Source organism: Diceros bicornis, chromosome 6, assembly GCF_020826845.1.
Source record: "Diceros bicornis minor isolate mBicDic1 chromosome 6, mDicBic1.mat.cur, whole genome shotgun sequence".
In the NCBI taxonomy this organism is placed as follows: domain Eukaryota; kingdom Metazoa; phylum Chordata; class Mammalia; order Perissodactyla; family Rhinocerotidae; genus Diceros; species Diceros bicornis.
The window spans coordinates 86,003,853-86,022,602 of NC_080745.1; the positions used below are offsets into that span (position 1 = coordinate 86,003,853).

The 18,750-nt window shown below is 54.2% G+C and overlaps 1 protein-coding gene and 1 long non-coding RNA gene across 2 annotated transcripts in view; one reads left to right on the forward strand and one right to left on the reverse strand.

The window, feature by feature from the left end:
• The window catches only part of LOC131406834 (uncharacterized), a 38,131-nt gene extending 25,111 nt beyond the window's left edge, over nt 1-13,020 (reverse strand). Inside the window, exon 1 of the long non-coding RNA XR_009220359.1 lies at nt 12,599-13,020. This is a non-coding gene — a long non-coding RNA (uncharacterized LOC131406834). The remainder of the gene's footprint in view (nt 1-12,598) is intronic.
• HMX3 (H6 family homeobox 3) lies at nt 12,031-15,169 on the forward strand. Its single transcript, XM_058542717.1, has 2 exons — nt 12,031-12,494; nt 13,120-15,169. The coding sequence occupies exons 1-2, from the start codon at nt 12,092-12,094 to the stop codon at nt 13,791-13,793; spliced, it is 1,077 nt and encodes a 358-aa protein (XP_058398700.1). The 5' UTR covers nt 12,031-12,091; the 3' UTR covers nt 13,794-15,169.
• The last annotated feature ends 3,581 nt before the right edge of the window (nt 15,170-18,750 follow it).

The window sequence follows — 18,750 nt, forward strand, 5'->3', positions numbered from 1 at the left end:
AGTATTCTGGGTAAACCACTGTTCACTCTATCATACTGTTTTCTCCTATTCTGATTGTTCTTTTCTACTCAACATATCTAAACCCAGACTCATTATGATGACTCTCTGTATCAATCAGCTCTTGCCATATAACAAACCAGCCCAAACTCAGTGGCTTAAAATAACAGCCATTTATTATCACTCCTAGAGTTGCTGACCCATGCTCAGTTTTGCTGAGTGACTCTGCTTCAAGCATGTGCAGCTGGATGTGGCTCCTTACCAGGGGTTGGGCCCAGCTCCTGTTTAGTCTGTGGCCCACGCTAAAGGGACAGCAGCTACCCCGGGGAAAGTCTCATCGTCTCTAGGGCATAACAGGACAAGGTCTGCTGAACAAGTACATTTCAAGCCTCTGCTTGCAACACGCCTGCTCCCATCCCACTGTCCTAAGCAAATCAGAGAGCCAAGCCTGAGGCCAAGAGATGGCCAAGAACACTCATCATCACGAGGCCAAAGCAATCCAGGGTCAAGCTTGATGTCAGTGGAGGAGGAAGTGCTGTCCTCCCGTGGACGGGCTGACTATTTGAACAGCAATTTAATCTGTCTCATCCTCAAACCAGGTTTTCTTCTTATATTCCCTGAATTATTGTATTTCCTTGATTCTAAGGTGTATATGCTCTTATATTTAACATTTCTGAAATTGGAAATATGAACGACAATTAGTATGTACATTTATTGTAGTGATTTCATGCTTTTTCTTTTACCTAAAAAGCTGTTATTAAACTGATGGTGCATTTTAAGATTGATACTGTCTTGGAATTGTGGAAATTCAGTAATTTATGAGCATGCTCCGGGATGTTGCAATCTCTTCCCTCCCCCTGACTCCTGTGTCTGACTAGTTACCAGATCCTGTGACTCTACCTTCTCAGTGAATCTCAAGTCCAGCCCCTCTCTTCCATCCCCATGGCATTTTCCTGGTTCAGATCCTCGTAATCTCTCCCCTAAACTGTGGCCATAACCTCCTGCCTGGTCTCCCAGCCACCAGACTCTCCCTGCTCCCATCCAGCCTCACTCAGATGGCAGATTTATCTCTGTGAACTACAGCTCTGATCCTGAAATGCCCTTGTTCCAACACTTTCTCTAGCTCCCCATTACCACAAGAATATCCCAGCTCTCTAGCCTAGCGTTAGGATTCTCATGACTTGGACCCAATCTCTCTTTAAGCTAACTCTCACTCCCACTGGCCCCCTCCTCACACACAGACAATGCTCCACCCACAGCAGACAGACCAATCCCATCCTGCATCTGCAAGTCTCTGGGTCTCTGAACATGCTGTTCCCTCTACCTGGAATGTACTTCCTTCCCCTCCCATTCATGCTTGCTCAGATCTTCTCCATTTTGAAGACCTAGTTTAAATGCCACCTTTCCCTCCTTCCCCTACCATAAGATTTTCCAAGACAGCTGCCCCCCAATGCACTCTCTTCAGAATTCACCTCCACCTTCTCAGATCTCACCTGGTGCTTTCTCTCTACCTCTGCGCTAGCACTTATCCTGTTCTGATTTGATTTTACAGCTTTTTGTGGTCCCCATCTGCCTCCTGCCCTAGACGGTAAGGACCCAGAAGGCAGAGACCACATCTGGATCAACCTTGTGCCCCTTTAAGGGGAGTTGACACACAGTAGGTGCTCAATACATGTTTGCCAAATTGAATTCAATGTTTCACCACTCTAGTCACCCCACGTTCCAGAAAAACATCCACACCAGGGAGTGTCAGGGTGCAAACCACACAGAACCCAGTATCCTGCACACTTCTGGGTAATCAGTTCATCTGATCAATCATTATAGCCCTTTCAGAGTTCTAGGAAATGTGTACATCTTTCAGAGAGAAATCTACAGGGCTATCATTGCTTTTGGATCGCCTACTTAGAGAGAAAATTGAGGCAAACTCATGCCCACGGATGACATCCTTCTGGCTGGGATTCCTGAGAGAACCAGCCTCATGGAAGGTCAGTTATGAACTAGGAACGTGAGAATGCTCTCCTCTTTCAAGTCTATCTAACCTGCAGGAGTTTCTCATGGAGACGAGAAGAGAATAAAATCGTAACAAAATCATGGCCCTTTTGAGCTGGATCTATCCAGTGCGACCCTTCACCTTACGGCTGAGGAAACAAAGACAATGCAGCTCTAGGGAGGCGAAATGACTCTGCCAAGCCACACGGGTGGTCAGCGACAGCCAGGACTGACTCAAATCCAGGCTTCAAGCGCTTCACCTGTGTTATGGAGTGAATGTTTGTGTCCCCCCAAATTCATAAGTCGAAGCCCTAACCCCCTACTGTGATGGTGTCTGGAGGTGGGGCATTTGGGAGGTGACTAGGTCATAAGGGTGGGGCTGTCATGAATGCGATTAATGTCCTTATACAAGGGGCCCCAGAGAGTTCTCTTGCCCTCGTTCCACCATGTGAGGACACAACGAGAAGTTTGCAACCGGGAAGAGGTTCTCACTAGAACCTGACCATGCCGGCACCCTGATCTCGGACTTCTAGCCTTGAGAACTGTGAGACATAAATGCTGTTTAAGCCCCCCAGTCTATGGTATTTTTGCTATAGCAGCCCAAAGAGACTAAGACACCCTGCCACCTCCCTCCTGCCCTCTGTCCACCCCAACCTTTGATCAGCTACCATTTACTGAGTATGTACTAGCCAGACACCATGCTGAGCATGCTGCACACAGGACCTCATCTCGGCCTCATACCTGCCCAAGAAGCGGGCAGTTTCATCGCTGTCGTTCAGACGAGGACACCGAAACCTAAGAGAGGCAAACAGCCTGCCAGAATTCACACAGCCCATAAGTAGCCGAGTAGGGGGCTAAGGCAAGTTCTGTCTGATTCTAAACCACTTATTCTATGCTGCTCCCCACTTCCCAACCGAATTCCTATTCCTGTCAGGCCCATTGTAACCTAGAACAAGAGGAGAGAATTTTCTTTCACGACATCTCAGAAGAACTCTGAGTCCTGTGTGAAGACCTTGGCTCAATCTGGCGTGACTCTCGGCAGCTGAGGGCCTGGTGCTAATTTCCAATAAATGGATTTGAGCCAAGTTGTCAGGGAGGGTAAACCCTTGGCCAACTGGATGAGGAAGAGGAAGAGGAAGGCAAGTTGCTCAATTTCCCTGAGACTTAGCATTTTTGTTTTATTTTCTGAAAGGGAATAATAAATATCCCTAACCACAGAGTCATGAGGAAGATGTAGGAGTTTGGGTGGGAAAGTGCTTTTTTAAGTATAGAACATATTTGAGGCCTGGTTGGGATGACCTGGGCAGTTCTGGGGGCACCAGGATCTCCTGTAGGACCCTCAGCTCTGACCCTCCCTGGATCCTGGCTTCCTTATTGCTATGGACTGAATTGTGTCCCCTTCCCCCAAATTCATATATTGAAGCCCTAATCCCCAATGTGATTATATTTAGAGATGAGGCTTGGGGGGAGTGATTAGGTCATGAGAATGGAGCCCTCATGATGGGATTAGTGCCCCTACAAGGTGAGACGTGAGACCTCTCTCTGCCGTGTGAGGACACAGCAAGAAGGCAGCCGTCTGCAAACCAGGAAGAGAGTCCTCATCAGATACCAAATCTGCCAGCACATTGATCTTGAACTTCCCAGCTTTCTGTCCCTCCTCCTCTGACAAATCCTTCAAGTTATTCAAATGACCTTTCCAGAACTTAAATCTGATCAGATCCTCTTGCTTCCTGTTGAAAATCCCTCCATGGCTCCCCATTGCCTAGGTCTTCAAGAGGCCACCCTTAGTTCATCAAAGCACGCAAGCTGAGAAGGCAATAGTAAGAGTCAGCAAGCAAGACAGATGTTACAATCTTTTGTAACTCAGTCACGGAAGTGACATCCATCATCTTTGCTGTATTCTATTGGCTAGAAGCAAGTTACTAGGTCCAGCTCACATTCAAGGCAGTCATGAATACTAGGAAGCACGGATCATTGGGGGCTTGTGAGTTGAACTGTGTCCCCTAAAAAGATATGTCAAAGTCCTAACTCCAAGCACCAGTGACCTTATTTGGAAATAAGGTCTTTGCAGATGTAAGTTAAGATGTAAGATGGATGTAAATCAAGTTAAGATTAGATCATATTGGATTAAAGTGGGCCCTAAATCCAGTCACTGGTGCCCTGATAAGAAGGCCATGTGAAGACACAGGGACACACATATAGGGAAGATGGCCATGTGAAGACAAAGGCAGAAATTGGAATGATGAAGCTACAGGCCAGGAGTGCCAAGGACTGCCAGATGCCAGCAGAAGGTGGGAGAGACACATTCTTCCCTAGAACAGATTCTTGCCTAGAATCTTGGAGGGAGCATGGCCCTGCCAATTCCTTGATATTGGACTTCCAGTCTTCAGAATTGTGAAAGAAAAAATTTGTCTTGTTTTAAGCCCCCTAGTTTATGGTATCTTGTTACAGCAACCTTAGGAAACTAATACAGGGATCATGCTAGAAGTCTGCCCACCACAGCTAGCAGAAATTGCAGATTCCTGGGTCCATGATTCCCCACCACCATGATGTGATTCGGTGGGTTTGGTGGAGTCCTATTGATTTTGATGCAGGGAGTCAAGGGCTTACACGAGGGAAACAGCCTCCTTGGCCAGGCTCCAGCTTCCTCCTCTAGCTTTCTGTGCACCCTTCTCACCATACAAAGCTCTTTCTCAACCTCCATGGTATGCCCCGGCTGTTTCCTCTGCCTCTTTGTCCTTTTCTCTTCTCTAATAATACACTTATCAAGACCCTAGTTGATCACTTCTTCCAGGAAGCCTCTACGGACCACACAACACCACCAGACTGAATTAGTGCTTCCTTCTCTGTGATCCCAGATCACTCTGTGTCTCCTTGTGTTAGCCGCACTCTGCCTCTTACAGTGCATTGTCATTCTTTGCTCCTTTCTCAGCCTCCCTCCCTAGTCTGCGAGCACTGTAAGGATAGGGCTGTGACCGGTGTAGTCTTGTACTCCCAGAGCCTGGCATAACGCCTGCCCAGGCGTGACTGCTGAGTGAGTGAATGAATGAAAGAACATCTAGTGCTGTTCAGCCATTGGCATATGATCTGGGGAGGCAAGGAGGAGCTACAGCTCCTTGCCTGGCAGTCTTCATGAGCTGTCCTGGTTTACACTACACGACCATCAATTATCTTGATTGTGCCACCCTCACGTGGCAGAAGAGAATTGATGGCTCAGAAGAATGGGCCATTCCTCAGACGCTGAAATAAGGAGCACAGAATCAAAACACACCAGAGCTGGAAGGCAGGCCTCAAGGATAATAGCCCCACTGGGCCACGGGGATGGGCTTGCTGTCAAGGGGCTCAGCTTAGAGCTGGCATGACCCCACGGAGGGCTGAGAGGGCAAGGTTGCCCCCTGTGGTGTGGGCAGAGAGTTTCTCACACACAGGAGGCTGAGCCGGTGGTTATTGTGTCCCACTCTCTGCCCAGCCATCAGCAGAAACAGGAACTGAGAGGGAGGAATTAAGGGAGCCCCAGATGGGTAACTGGACCAGCTCCATGGGGCTTGCATTTCTTTTTATTGTGGAATAATATTCCATTGTATGGATATACCACATTTTCTTTATCCACTCATGGGATGTGGATTTTTTAGGATAAGAATCCTATTGGAACTTGATGAATCTAAAACCGACTTTTAAATCTACGTGAGATTGTGCCTCTCCTCTGCTGAAACCCTGCCACAGGAATGCTATGCATAATGACACAGATGAATTGCACAGAAGCAGCCAGACTCAGAAAGGGTACATATCGGATGGTGTTACCTATATAAACATCTAGAACCAGAAACACTAACCTCTAATGATGAAATCACATCAATGGTCTCTTGGGGTGGGGCTTAGGGGAACTGACTGCAAAAGGCCATGAGGGAACTTTCTGGAGATGGAAATGTTCTATACCTTATGGGGCAGTAGTTACACAGATGCATATGTTTGTCAAAGTTTATCCAACCATACTCTCAGAATGTGTGCATTTTTTGGCACAATGCATTATCCTCAAAAAAAGCTGATTTTAAAAACTCCACAACTCTGTGGTGGTCCTCCGCTTCACTCACAGTAAAGACAAAATTCCTACCAGGGCCTTCGGAGTCCCATGTGCTCAGCAACTCTGACCTCTCCCACCTCGCCTACCGGTCCCCTTGGTCATGCCTCCGTGCAGTTGCTTGAACGTCCCAGGCACACTCCTGCCTTGAGCCCTCTGCTCAAGCACTTTCTTCTGCCTGGAACACTCATCATAACACCCACCTCTTCCGAGTCTTTGCTTAAACCTTGCCTTCTTAATGCAGCCTCATTTGACCACCCAATTTAATGCTACAACACCCTCTCCCGTCCCAGTATTCCTGTTCCCTTTTAAGTTTTTCCTGTAAAATTTATCACCCCCAACACACTTTATAATTTACCTGCTCCCTCTACTAAAATGTAAGCTCCTGGAGGGCAGGGATCTTTGCTTTGTTCACTGAGGCATCACCCCCCACCCCCCATGTAGAATAGAGTCTGGCACATTTGTTGAATACATTGTAGCAATATTCTTCGTATTTAACAAGATTTATTTTGGAAATCCCAGCCTGTCTCAGCAATGTAAGAGAGCCGGAAGAAGAGTGTTGGTGTCCACAATGGGGGTCCTTGCACAACTTCATGGGGAACAGCCTCTCTGAGTCGAGGTGTGGAGAACACAGCAGTTCTCAGAGGGCCAGAGCTGGGAGGGAGGGCCCGAAGGATGGAGTCTGGGACTTTGTCTAGCCTCTTCCACACTGAGAACCTTATTCTGAGACAGGAAGGGTTCCCTGCCCCATTTTCATGATGGAGTCATTTGGACACACCCTATTGTTCTTCAGACGAAGAGGCTGGGACCTAGAGAAGTTCAGTGTCTTGTCAAAGGTCACAGCAAATTATCAGCCAGAGCCCACAAAATATCCAGACACTCATGAACAGTAAGATTTGATGGAGCAAACGCAAAACTCTGTACTTCTCTTTTTGTGTGTGTGTGTGAGGAAGATGGGCCCTGAGGTAACATCTGCCAATCCTCCTCTTTTTGCTGAGGAAGACTGGCCCTGGGCTAACATCCATGACCATCTTCCTCTACTTTATATGGGACGCTGCCACAGCATGGCCTGGCAAGCCGTGCGTCGGTGTGCGCCTGGGATCCGAACCAGTGAACCCCGGGACGCTGCAGCAGAGCACACGCACTTAACCGCTTGCGCCACAGGGCTGGCCCCAAAGCTCTGTATTTCTTTTCCCCTAATGAGAACTCTGAAGATAGAAAGCAATCTGCAAATAACTACATGTGAGAGATTCTTGTTTTGAGGGAGAAAGACTTTTAAAAAGACAAGAGAACCAGGAAGAGAAAGCGGGTAGGGGACCTGTGGGAGAGCTAGCTCGCTCCTTGATAGTGGAGTAAGGCCTCCTTGAGAGGGAGCAATTCCTGGGGCATCCCTCCGTTGTAAGACAGTGCTAGCTTTCTTGGGGAGACCCTGCAAGAATAGATTTCTGGCCCATTGTGGGCTCATCCTGAAGAATGAATTAATAACAGCAACAAGAGCCAACACTTACGTGGTGCTTACTGTATGCCTGCACTGTCCTTATAACAACCCTCTGAGGCTAAACGTCTTTAGTACTCTCTCCATCTCCCCTTCATCACACTCTCTGTGCCTCAGTTCCCTCATCTGTCAAATAGCAATAATAACAGTACCCATCTCACCGGGTTATATACGCCTCCTGGCATAAAATGAAGACTCAATGACTCTTAGCTGATGTTACCTCTTTATAATTATCACCCTTACTCTCAGGAAAGGGCTAGACACTCAGGCGCTCTAAGGACATTGTATGTGACTCAGGATGCACATGTGATCAAGGACAGCATGGCTATGACCCATCTCTGAGGGCTGTGCATTTTCTCAGGGTCACAGTCATTAGCCAAACGGAGGAGACTTTGGCAGCATTGGAACAGATGGGAGAGAACTTTCCAGGAAAGAGGGCCAGAGCACATGTAGCCTGGGGCAGAGTTTCCCCAGGGTCACAACTCCAGGCTTTCGGCCATTGGAATGTAACCACCAGGACCAGTGCAAATTCTGGCTATGTTAATTGTGGGAGGCCTCCCTGCCTGGGAGCTCTGCAGCCTTGGCTAAAAGCCTAAACAGTCCCTCCCACTCCATGGATAAGCAGGTGGGCTATCCTGGGAAGCTGTTCCAAGGAGGACCCTACAGAGGGAAACAGAAGAAGTTTAGGAGAATATGGAAATGCCCACCTCCCCCAGGGGAAACTCACTACTTGCTAACTTGTATGTGTGTGTGTGGTGGGCTGGGGAGGTGGTGAGAACGCCAGGCTAAGCCCTCCTTTGTCAGGCCTCATTCTTTCTATACAAGTTGGGTGTTAATCACCAGTGTTCTCAGGCCCCTCTGCACTCGTACCTCCATGTCCCCCTGGGAAGTGGTGCACACCCTGCTCTGCACAGCGCAGCTGCCACGGATCAGCCTGTGAACGGCTCCTCCAGAGGTCCCGTCTCTGGGGCTCCCGTAGGTTTCGTAAAATGCGTCATCAAAAGCCCTCAGGTTCTCATTAAACTTTTTAAAAACTGCTTTTGGGTATGAACAGCTATCTGAAGGACCCTAATCAACGAGGCAAATCCTCTGCAATGGGAACTGTGAATTCATTCATTCACTCATTCATTCATTCACTCAGGCATTCACTCACTCAGGCATTAACGCAAGCGGCTGCTGAGCACCACTGATTGGCCAACTGTGCGCAGAGTCCTGGAAAGACGAGCAAGACAGCGCCACAGCCCTCCGCCTTCTGGGAGCTCACATCTAGCCTACAGACAGAATGAACACCTCAGGGATCAGTTGCAAGCGGGAACATAAAATGGGCCCTAACACAGGGGCAGGAAAGGAGGAGAGGAGGGTGAGAGGCAGGTGAGATCAGTTCCTATGGTGGCCAGGTAAAGATCAGCAGAGATCTGCAGGCGATTTCACTCTGCCCCTCCTGCAATCCAGAGAAAAAGTGCTTTCGTTCTCTAACCGCGGCCAGAAGAGTAAGACCGTGACGGCTTTTAAAGGCTTTGCTCGGGGACTGCGGTTGCTCCCGCCGCGGAGCCAGCCAGTTTGGTTGAGGACGTCCCATAGAGGGCGCTGTTTGCTCGCCTTTGAATGGATTCCTGGGTGCAAGTAAGCAGAGGCGACACCCCTCGCCAGAGGGCGAGTGAAGGGCTGTGTTGGCGCTCGGGGCCCCAAATCCACGAGCTTTCTCGAAAGAAGGATTTACTCTGTGCAACTGGCTGTTCAAGCCCAGCATCCCCGAAACCCAGGGGATGGGCTGGGGTGCTGACGCCCGAGAAACTCCTCTCCCCGGTCAAAACGCGCGCGCGCACAAACGCCGGCACACACCAGCGCACCTGCGCGCTCCCATGGAGGGGAGATACCTGGAGAATTTGGGACGACAAGAGAGTGGGGTTTGGGTAGCGGAGCCGCAGGGTGCGGGGGTGGCTAGCCAGGACTCCTCTCTCGGCAGCCCGTACCCCTTGCCATCTACGTCTAGTCCCCGACTTGCAATCAGCCAAGAGCCCACTTCCCCAGCCAGAACTTTTCAGCGACGTCTGCCGGGCGCTTCTTTTTCCCGGGAGATGAGAAGCTTTTCTGCTTGTCTCAGTTTAAAGGCGGCTTCCACGAGTCAGAACTTTGGCCAAGTTTGCACGCGTCTGCCTCATACCGGAGGGCTCCCACAACACGAGCGCACACACGCGGGGGCCTCTCCGCCACACCATCCGCCGCGTGGCCGGTGAGTGCGGGCCGTGCCCACCGCACCTATATAGACCCACGCGCATCGAGCTTTTTCTGCAGTTGGGGAAACAAATGACTTCTGGGTGTCAGCATCGGTTGGGTGACCTTGGCCAGGTCTCCCCTCTAGGAGCCCGTTTGCAACCATAAAACCCGAGTGTGAGACCCACCCTGCTTGAGTCTCGGGGCTGTGATTGGTTCCAACTCAGATTTGGATAATATAGTATTTTGCATTCCAGTAAAGCCCTGTACAAACAGGGAGTAATAATAATGAGAATAATAGTTGTTTATAGAAGTACCATTTACAACACTTCCAGGTTCCCAAAGAAAAAATAGTGTTCACTACTATAGATGTACGTTTTCTAAAAGAAGAATTAAATGCGCCCATCGAAATTTGGTGGGGAACGGTCTGAAGTTCCAGATAGGAAAATAAAACATGCCCACTTCTCAACTGGGGAACCAAAGCGGTCGCACCTGCCAATGCAGGGCGGCCGAGTTAGGCGAAGGCTGACCTAACGAAAAAGAAAGCGATGGGAAGCGAAGCGGCCACAGAAAGACCTCGGGGGTACGGAAACTCACAGTAGGTGGAGGGGAGCGATGGTCACTTTGCCACCTTTCTCTGACCAGGGAGCTGTCCCTCAGGAAGGGACCCCACAAGCAATTCTGATTTTTTTTGATGCTTAAATCTAGAGTCTTAAACGCCTGTCTTATGGGCTTCTCATGCAACCTGGGGAGTTGTTTTTAAAGTCGACGAAGTCGAATGACCTTCTGCCCACCTGTCCCTCAGAGGCCCCAATAGGGCTCTCTAGGGACTTATTGGTCGTCAGGACGTGCTGCAGGTGCCGCTGCCAGGGCCACGGCCAGGAAGGTACGCCGCTGTGCCTTCGGTTCGCGTTGCCCCTGTTAAAGCGTTAGACAGCTCCAAACGCAGGCCGGAGACACCTCCGGGAGAAAGTGCTGCCTTCGGGGCCGCGGGCTCCAAGTTGATCCGCAAGCCTTGGGCCCCGGCGACTAGAGGAGGGGAGCGCCCTTCGGAGTGTAGCCGTCGGTGCCGGCTGCCCCAGCCGCCCCACCAAGTGACGCGCGGGCGTCAGCTCGTTCCGCGCACACACGCGGGTGCGCAGAGGCGCACTCTCACTCCAGCTCCCGCGGGAAGGCTCACTCCTCGGTTTCCCAAGGCCAAAGGCCAAGGCCACGCGATTCCTGAGCCCGTTGATGCAGTGCAAGGACTTACACCCCGGTTCCCTTCCTATCGACTAGACGAGGGTAGGGAACCCAAATCTCCCTCTTCGTGGCAGCGCCCTTCTTAGCAGGCTTTGGGGAAAATGCTGAGGCCGCCGGACCCCAAAGAGTAGGAAAGCGCCGAGTTCGCCGCCGGCCAGAGGTCGCGTCCTGCCTCCTGAGCCGGCGCTGCGTGGCTCTCCAGCTGCTTGGGGGCGGCGGGCCCCTGCCAAGCCCCTGGGGGCGGGGAAGCGGCAGCTGCGAGCGCGGATAACCCCGAGGTGACCCGCGAGGGCCTGGCCCGCCCCTTCCCCCTCCCGCAGGCCAGGCGGCTGGAAGCGGGTCCCCGAGCTGCAGGGGGGAGAGGGAGGCGCGGGCTCCGGACGCCGCGGCTGTCAGTGCGCTCCGGCCGGGGGCGCCGCCGGCTCCCTGTCCTTCACTCGCCTCCTGCGCTCGCCGGAGCGCTCCGAATGCCTCTTTAGTAGGGGCCAATATCCTTTTGTGCTAATAGGCTTGTCCTCATTTGCTGCCTAATTGGACTATATAAAGCCAATAACAGGCGGGCTCTTATAGCCCGAAGCCAAAGCGCCAAAATCCGAGGGAAGGCGAGGAGGGGGCCGTGGCGGAGGCGGCTGCGGGGCCTGGGCTCGGCTGCGCCTTCGCCTGCCTAATCCCATTTGCCATTGTACGCGCCCAATCGCCGTATACTCCCTGCATTTAACTTGGATGACATTTTGATTTCATCATTAGCATCCGGCGCCGGATTGACGCAGCCCCAAGCCGGGGACTGCTCTTGCCGCCTCCTCCCCGAGAGCTGCAGCCGCCGCCGAGCCGCCTCGCTCCCTCGGTGCCGCGGCAGGGCCGCTCCCCGCCCCTCAGCACCCCTCCCCCATGCGAGCCCGCCCCAGCCAGGTCCTCACCCCGCCCTCCCGCCGCTGGATTTGCGCCCGGGGCGGCCCCCGACTTTGCGCCCCGTAGTTGAGTTCCCTTTATGGTCTGATTTCCGGCCGCCCGCCTGCTCGCCCGGCCGCCCGCCTGTCCCGCTCCCTCCCTCCCGGGGAGCCGGAGGAGAGGGGACCATGCCGGAGCCCGGGCCGGACGCCCCCGGCACGGCTAGCGCGCAGCCCCCGCCGCCGCCGCCCCCGCCTCCTGCGCCCAAGGAGTCCCCGTTCTCCATCAAGAACCTGCTCAACGGAGACCACCACCGGCCGCCCCCTAAGCCGCAGCCGCCCCCACGGACGCTCTTCGCGCCGGCCTCGGCCGCCGCCGCCGCCGCCGCCGCCGCTGCTGCCGCTGCGGCCAAGGGGGCCCTGGAGGGCGCCGCGGGCTTCGCGCTCTCGCAGGTGGGCGACCTGGCTTTCCCCCGCTTTGAGATCCCGGCGCAGAGGTTTGCCCTGCCCGCGCACTACCTGGAGCGCTCCCCGGCCTGGTGGTACCCTTACACCCTGACCCCCGCCGGCGGCCACCTCCCGCGACCCGAAGGTACCGACCTTTCTTTGAACTTTCGTTGTCCTCCCCGCGCGCCTGTCCCATCCCCGCCCCTTGCTGCCTCCCACCGCAGCCCTGGGACCCCTGCACCCTCTTACCAGTTGTTTGGCTAACTTCCTCTGGCCTTGGCTTGCATCTCCTGCCGCGCGTTCGGTTGCGCTGCCCGGGAATCCAATCCCACTTGGTGAGAAAAGAAGTGGAGTTGGAGCCCGGGGAGCGGCGCTTCCCGGGAAAAGTGGCCTCGGGCCTGAATGGGGAGGCTTCAGGGGGCTGGGACTGGGGACATGGCCTGGATGGAGGGAGTGACCCGGGCGGGCCCAAGTCAGAGGCGCATCTCTCCGTGGGCCCCTGGCCGGGGAGCTGAGGGAAAGAAAGGAAGCGGCCGTGCTGCCACCATCCGGGTCTCTGTCGCCCGTCCGCGGGAGGAGGGGATCCCAGGACGCGGCGCTCCTATTCTGGCCCCGCTGGGAAGGAGGAGGTCGGCGGGAATGGGGAGGCCTCGAGGCCTGGGGCCGGGAGGCCGGCGCGGATTGAGCCTGCCGCGCCCAGGCGCCGGGCCTTGCTGAGGGCGGTGTCGGTGCGCGTGTGTGTGCGTCCGTCTGTCTGTCTCTCTCCCCAGCCTCGGAGAAGGCGCTCCTGCGAGACTCCTCCCCCGCCTCGGGCACCGACCGCGACTCCCCCGAGCCACTGCTCAAGGCCGACCCAGATCACAAGGAGCTGGACTCCAAGAGCCCGGACGAGATCATTCTGGAGGAGAGCGACTCCGAGGAAGGCAAGAAGGAGGGCGAGGCGGCGCCGGGCGCGGCCGGGGCGAACGTAGGGGCGGCAGCGGCGAAGCCGGGCGCCGAGGACTGGAAGAAGGGCGCCGACAGCCCCGAGAAGAAGCCCGCGTGCCGCAAGAAGAAGACGCGCACGGTTTTCTCTCGAAGCCAGGTCTTCCAGCTCGAGTCCACCTTCGACATGAAGCGCTACCTGAGCAGCTCGGAGCGCGCCGGCCTGGCCGCGTCGCTGCACCTCACCGAGACGCAGGTCAAGATCTGGTTTCAGAACCGCCGCAACAAGTGGAAGCGGCAGCTGGCGGCGGAGCTGGAGGCGGCCAACCTGAGCCACGCCGCGGCGCAGCGCATCGTGCGGGTGCCCATCCTCTACCACGAGAACTCGGCGGCCGAGGGCGCAGCGGCCGCAGCCGCGGGGGCCCCGGTGCCCGTCAGCCAGCCGCTGCTCACTTTCCCTCACCCCGTCTACTACTCGCACCCGGTGGTCTCGTCCGTGCCGCTGCTACGGCCCGTCTGAGGCCCGAGAGGGGAGGGGAAGGGAGCGCCCGGCCCCCTTCCCAAACCCCGGAGGAGACTGGTCCGGGCCGAGGGCGCCGAGACGTCCAGCGGCCTTCGGGAACCGGGGCTTCGGCGCGCAGGGTCCCGGCCTCCCCTCCCCCAGTTGGTAGCGTTTTGTAAGTATTTGCAATGCATTTTCGTGCAATTCACCCCTAATGGATTCGAGGCGCTTCCCGTCTTACTTTTGGTTTTGGTTTATATTAAGAGAGAGCAGAAAAAAGACAAAATTCCCGGGTCAAATATTTAGGCTGAAAGCTTTTGTAAAATGTGCAACTCTCCCCCCAAATTTGCATTGCGCTGTGGCTTTTTGGGTTTTATTTTTGTAAAACGAAAATAAGCGCAAAAGCCTGAACCCCTCTGATTTATTCATTTTCTATAGAACTATTTTCAGAAGTTCAGAGAGAGAGAGAGAGAGAAGTCACACTGTAGTACTTTTATTTCTGGGTGTGGTTCTTCCTCTCTACCCCCAGTCAGTTAGTTATCCTCCCCAGTTTTCAGAGTCTGATCAGCCTATCATAAGAATCCCCACCCAGACCGCTTTTCTCTCCGGCAGAGGTCTGTCGAAATTGACCTCTTCATCTGCCTCTTTGTGAGGGAAGAATTCTCTAATTAAGTGTTTAAAGGGAAAAGACAAGACAGCCAAAAATCTGTGATTATTGAAACAGCTCCACATCTCGCCAGGTGTGAGAGGTCTTATTTATTAGTAGCCTTTATTTTGGGATTTCCATTGGTTGGTAAATTATTATTACTATTACTGTTATTTTGTTCCCTGTTTTGAGAGAGTGATTTCAATATTAAAAAAACAACCTGTATCTTTTATCCTCTCCTCCTACCTTTTTGTTCTGTAGTGACTGTTGTACTTTTGACCTGTGCAATATTGTACAAAATTGAGAGCCCTGCTTCTCCGTCCACTGAGAGAAGCAGACGTTTTCACTGTGTAATCCCGGTCATTCCTTTAGAAGGAGGAAATTAAGAAGGGGGGAAGGAAGGAAGGAAACAAGGATAGATAGCAATGTTTAGAGGAGTAAGATAGACATACTGGAGCGCTTTAAGTGAAGGACAATCAATTTAGGAGAATTTTAACTTATTTGATAAATGTACAGATTTCTTGTAAAGTTCACCTTCAACTCCGCAGGGCTCCTTGCTCTGCCGCCCAATCTTCTGTTCTCTTTCTGTCGGCTACACCTGTTGTTCTGTGATAGTTTGTCGTCCCCACCCCCAGTCTCCCTCACCTCTGCCCGGGTTCAGTCCCTTTTTAAGAAAAAGAGAAAAAAAACCCCACAAAATATTGTTATACAATGTTGTCGTGAAATTGAATTAATTAAAAAGAAAAGAAAAGTGAAGCGTTTCGTGTTGCCGGAGTGCGTAACTTTGGACGATTTTCCCCAGAGCAAGTGTCTCCGAAACTCTTTTCTGCCTCGCTCTCTGGCTGTCTCTGCACTCCCGGAGTCCGACCTGGATGCACAGCCCTATAATCCAGGAGGCGGCGGAGACAGAGGCGGCTTTGTTCGCGACCAGGGCCGCTCTCTCCCCAGAATCTTAACGCGGCTCGAAACGCCCTGCGAGCAGGGAAGAATGCGGGGCAGAAGGGGCGAGGACCTAGGCTTACCTAGTTTTTGAAACTGAGCGAAGCGGCAGCCGCGAGCTCAGAGACAGCTGGTATTTCCGAACCCAGGGCTGCCGCCTCGCACTTCGTTCCCAGGCCCGGCTTCCTACGGAGCCGCGAGCTTCTGGGCAGGACATCGGCGGGCCTGGATGCCTCCGGGGTAGGGGGAGGGAAGAAGGGCGTGAACTTAGAGTTTAGCTGCGGCCAGAGGCGGATCGCGAAGTCCATCTAGGAGAGGCCAGGCCGCGAGAGGGCAGCCCCAGGGAGGCCAGCCAGCCCTAGGGAGGGCGGCTCCCAGCTCCGGGACTGGGAGGCCTCCGCAGGCCTGGAGGAACTGTGGCTCCAGAGGCGTCTCGGGTGTGGCGCTGTCCTGGTGGGTCGAGTGCCAGGGAACAGAGACCACCCGACTGCGGCAACAGCAACTGAGAGGACTTTCTCTCCTCTCGGCCAGGTCCTTTTCTGTCCACTGGCACCCAACACCTCAAGGGTGGCCTCTCTGGGTCCCCCGTCCCTGTCCCGGCCGACGCCTGGAAGCGCAAAGCTAGCTGTTTCCACGCGCCTGCTGGGCGCCGAGCCACCGCGCTCTTGGTGGGCGGCCTGGGGAGACGCGGCGCGCGTGGAGCGGCTTGGAAGGGCCGGTCCGGGCGGAAGCAGGTGCTCGGGCACCCCTCGTCAACCCCGCGCGGCGGCCTGCCTTAGGGCACGGGGTCTGCACGCGCAACTCCTGGCGGGGCACGTCTGAAGCTGGGGAGCCGGGAGGGGCCGACGAGGAACCCAGAGACAGTGACGGTGCCGAAGAGCACGCCGCAGGGCGCGTCCGCTGGGGAGCGCCTGCACACGCTCCCCTCCCTCTCCCAGGGCTTTGCTGGGTTCTTCAAACCCGATCGACACAATTGATTCCACTACGGCTGAAACGTCGACTCTCGTTTTCTATTGATGAGAAACTGCCCCCAAATAAACTAGCATGCGTATTTATGGGAAAATTTTAGCCTGGACCTCAGTGAAGATAGATCTCCCTTTAGTTCCCTCTGGTTTGGAATAAAAACGAGGGCATGTGTCGTAAATGAAAAATAAACAGAAATTCGGGGTCAAAATATGTTGTTCCTTGTGTTACCTGCAAACACAGTGATGCCTTTTACTGTTGGCAATACTAACTGCGGGACAGGCCAATAACAGCTCATTAAAAATAATGTTGCAATAGCAAACACATCCTTAGATTTTACAGCCAGAACACGATGTTATCAAATGCCAAGAATATACTTCTTTATTTGTGTTGGATTCTAGAAAACGGTTCTTGACTGACCGGGTCTTTACAAAGTCGAGAAACAACTGGTTCTCCACATGCACAGTTTATCCTTTGTGCTGCTCCTGGTGGCCTCTCCTTCCCTCCTGTTGGGGAGCCCCGCTGCTCTGGGTTGGCTGCTCTGGGTCGGCGGGTCCCTGCCAGGAGCCACTGTGCGAGCCCCCAGGGAGGAGGGCTGCATGACAATGCCGCCTGGAACTGGCTGCTGTGTGAGCCTAGAAGCCGGCCCAGGCGGGAAACGTCTGCTTCCCGACCCGAGTCGTGGTATTTCTCACAATGCAAGAGAAGGAGTTGAGCCAGAGAGCTGGAACTCAAAGCATCTCTCCCCCCACGAAGCATCCTAGGATGGACTGCAGGTCTTTCTGAGGCCTTTGTGTCAGGAGAGGCCAAGAAAGTGCTTGATGGGACTGTCACATTCTGAGAGTTGGCTAGGGTCATCTTCTTCCCCCACACAGACCACCCCCCTCCTGGCTGCCTCTGCAGGGATTGGGGGGGATGCTGAGACCACTCACCAGAGGGGGCTATCTGGGGGAGTGAGGGTGCCTCTGCACAATTCCTCCAGGACATTCCATCGTGGGAAGCCAGGGCAGCCCGTGTCCCCTACCCTAGGACACTGAACCAACACCCTGATTTTATCCTTTCTCCTCCCCTCCCTTCAGAGCCTAGAACCCAGCCTTCTCTCCACCCACCCTAACTTCAGAGCCTTCCCTACCTGACTCTCAATTAATCTTCAAGTCAGTGCAAACGACATCATCTTTCCTGCTAAATCCTTTCTGCATCACCCAAACAGGCGCGCGCGCGCGCGCGCGCACACACACACACTTTAGTTAGACTTCCAAACAGACCCAGTATCCAGGGGCTCCCAGTATGCCCACCCACATATGTGTTCAGCATCACAGCGATCACTAACGCTCAGACACAGTTAGGCACACCTTGCTCGAGGTGACCCTGGGTAGCTTGTTTCCTTAGCCTAGGCTAAGGCAAGCTGAGAAGAATCCTGTAGAAAGGATTGGGCAGGGAGTGAGGTGGCGCTCCTACCTCTGCTGCAGGAAGCCTGAAATCCTTCAGGCAGGGATGCTCCCTCTTCTTAAGCCACCTGAGACAAACCAGCAGAGCCCGCCAACACCCCACTGCGGACCCCCATTCTCCTATGGGCCCGGACCTCACTCGGAGCCGGGAACCCCACAGTGCTTGCCTCTCAGCGCCAGCAATCGCCTCCGGGCCCTGGGAGACGGCAGAGCCAGCGCGCGAGCTGTTTCTGCTGGCAACACAGATGTATTTCTTTTATTTGGTAGTAAATAGAGCGGGTGTGTGTACATCAAACAACAGCAAGACAGATATAAACTGCCCCCCCCCCCGCCACGGGGGGCTCATTCTGAGCCGGGACGTCCCCTTGGCAGGCTCCCGGCATCCAGAGGCAAAGGCCACGCTGCGAGAATCCCAGAGCGCTCTCCTCTCCTCGCTCCCAGAGCGCGCGCTCGAGGGTACAGCCGGGAGAAAGAGGAGGAGGCAAGAAGGTCGGTGGGATTTGCTTTCTCTTCAGCGGGCGCACGCTGGGCCAGCTATGGTCTGGGCGCTGGGGATGGGGGTCCCAGCAGCTGTGCAGCCTCTTCTGGAGCTTTGGCTAGGCTTCGTGTTATTGGGCCCGGGCCAGGAGCTCCTGCTTCCGTCCCTCTGCGCGCGCGGGGCACCTGAACTTCCCTCGAGGGGCCCTGCGGGGCGCAGACTTTGCTGCGCGCGGCCTTGCCCGCCTCCCAGACTCCCTTTTGCCCCACCTCTCGCTGTTGTCCACGCCCGGCGGCCCGGTGGCCCATCTGGGGGGCATCTTCCCCTTAGCGATACAAACTTGGACTCTGCAAAGCGGCTAGGAAAAATCCTCCCTATTGGGTCACCGCGACAGGGTCAAGGTGCAAGAACCACTAGCCCCATAGAAATCCCCGCTTTAGGGTCCAAAGCGCAGCCGGGCAGGCCCAGGGGACACCGCCGGCCCCAGCATGTACAAGTAGC

Bases quoted from the DNA above. Each gene is read 5' to 3' on its own strand.
- HMX3 (XM_058542717.1), top strand. From the start codon at position 12,092: ATGCCGGAGCCCGGGCCGGACGCCCCCGGCACGGCTAGCGCGCAGCCC. The intron at 12,495-13,119 runs GTACCGACCTTT...CTCTCTCCCCAG, and splicing joins CCACCTCCCGCGACCCGAAG to CCTCGGAGAAGGCGCTCCTG.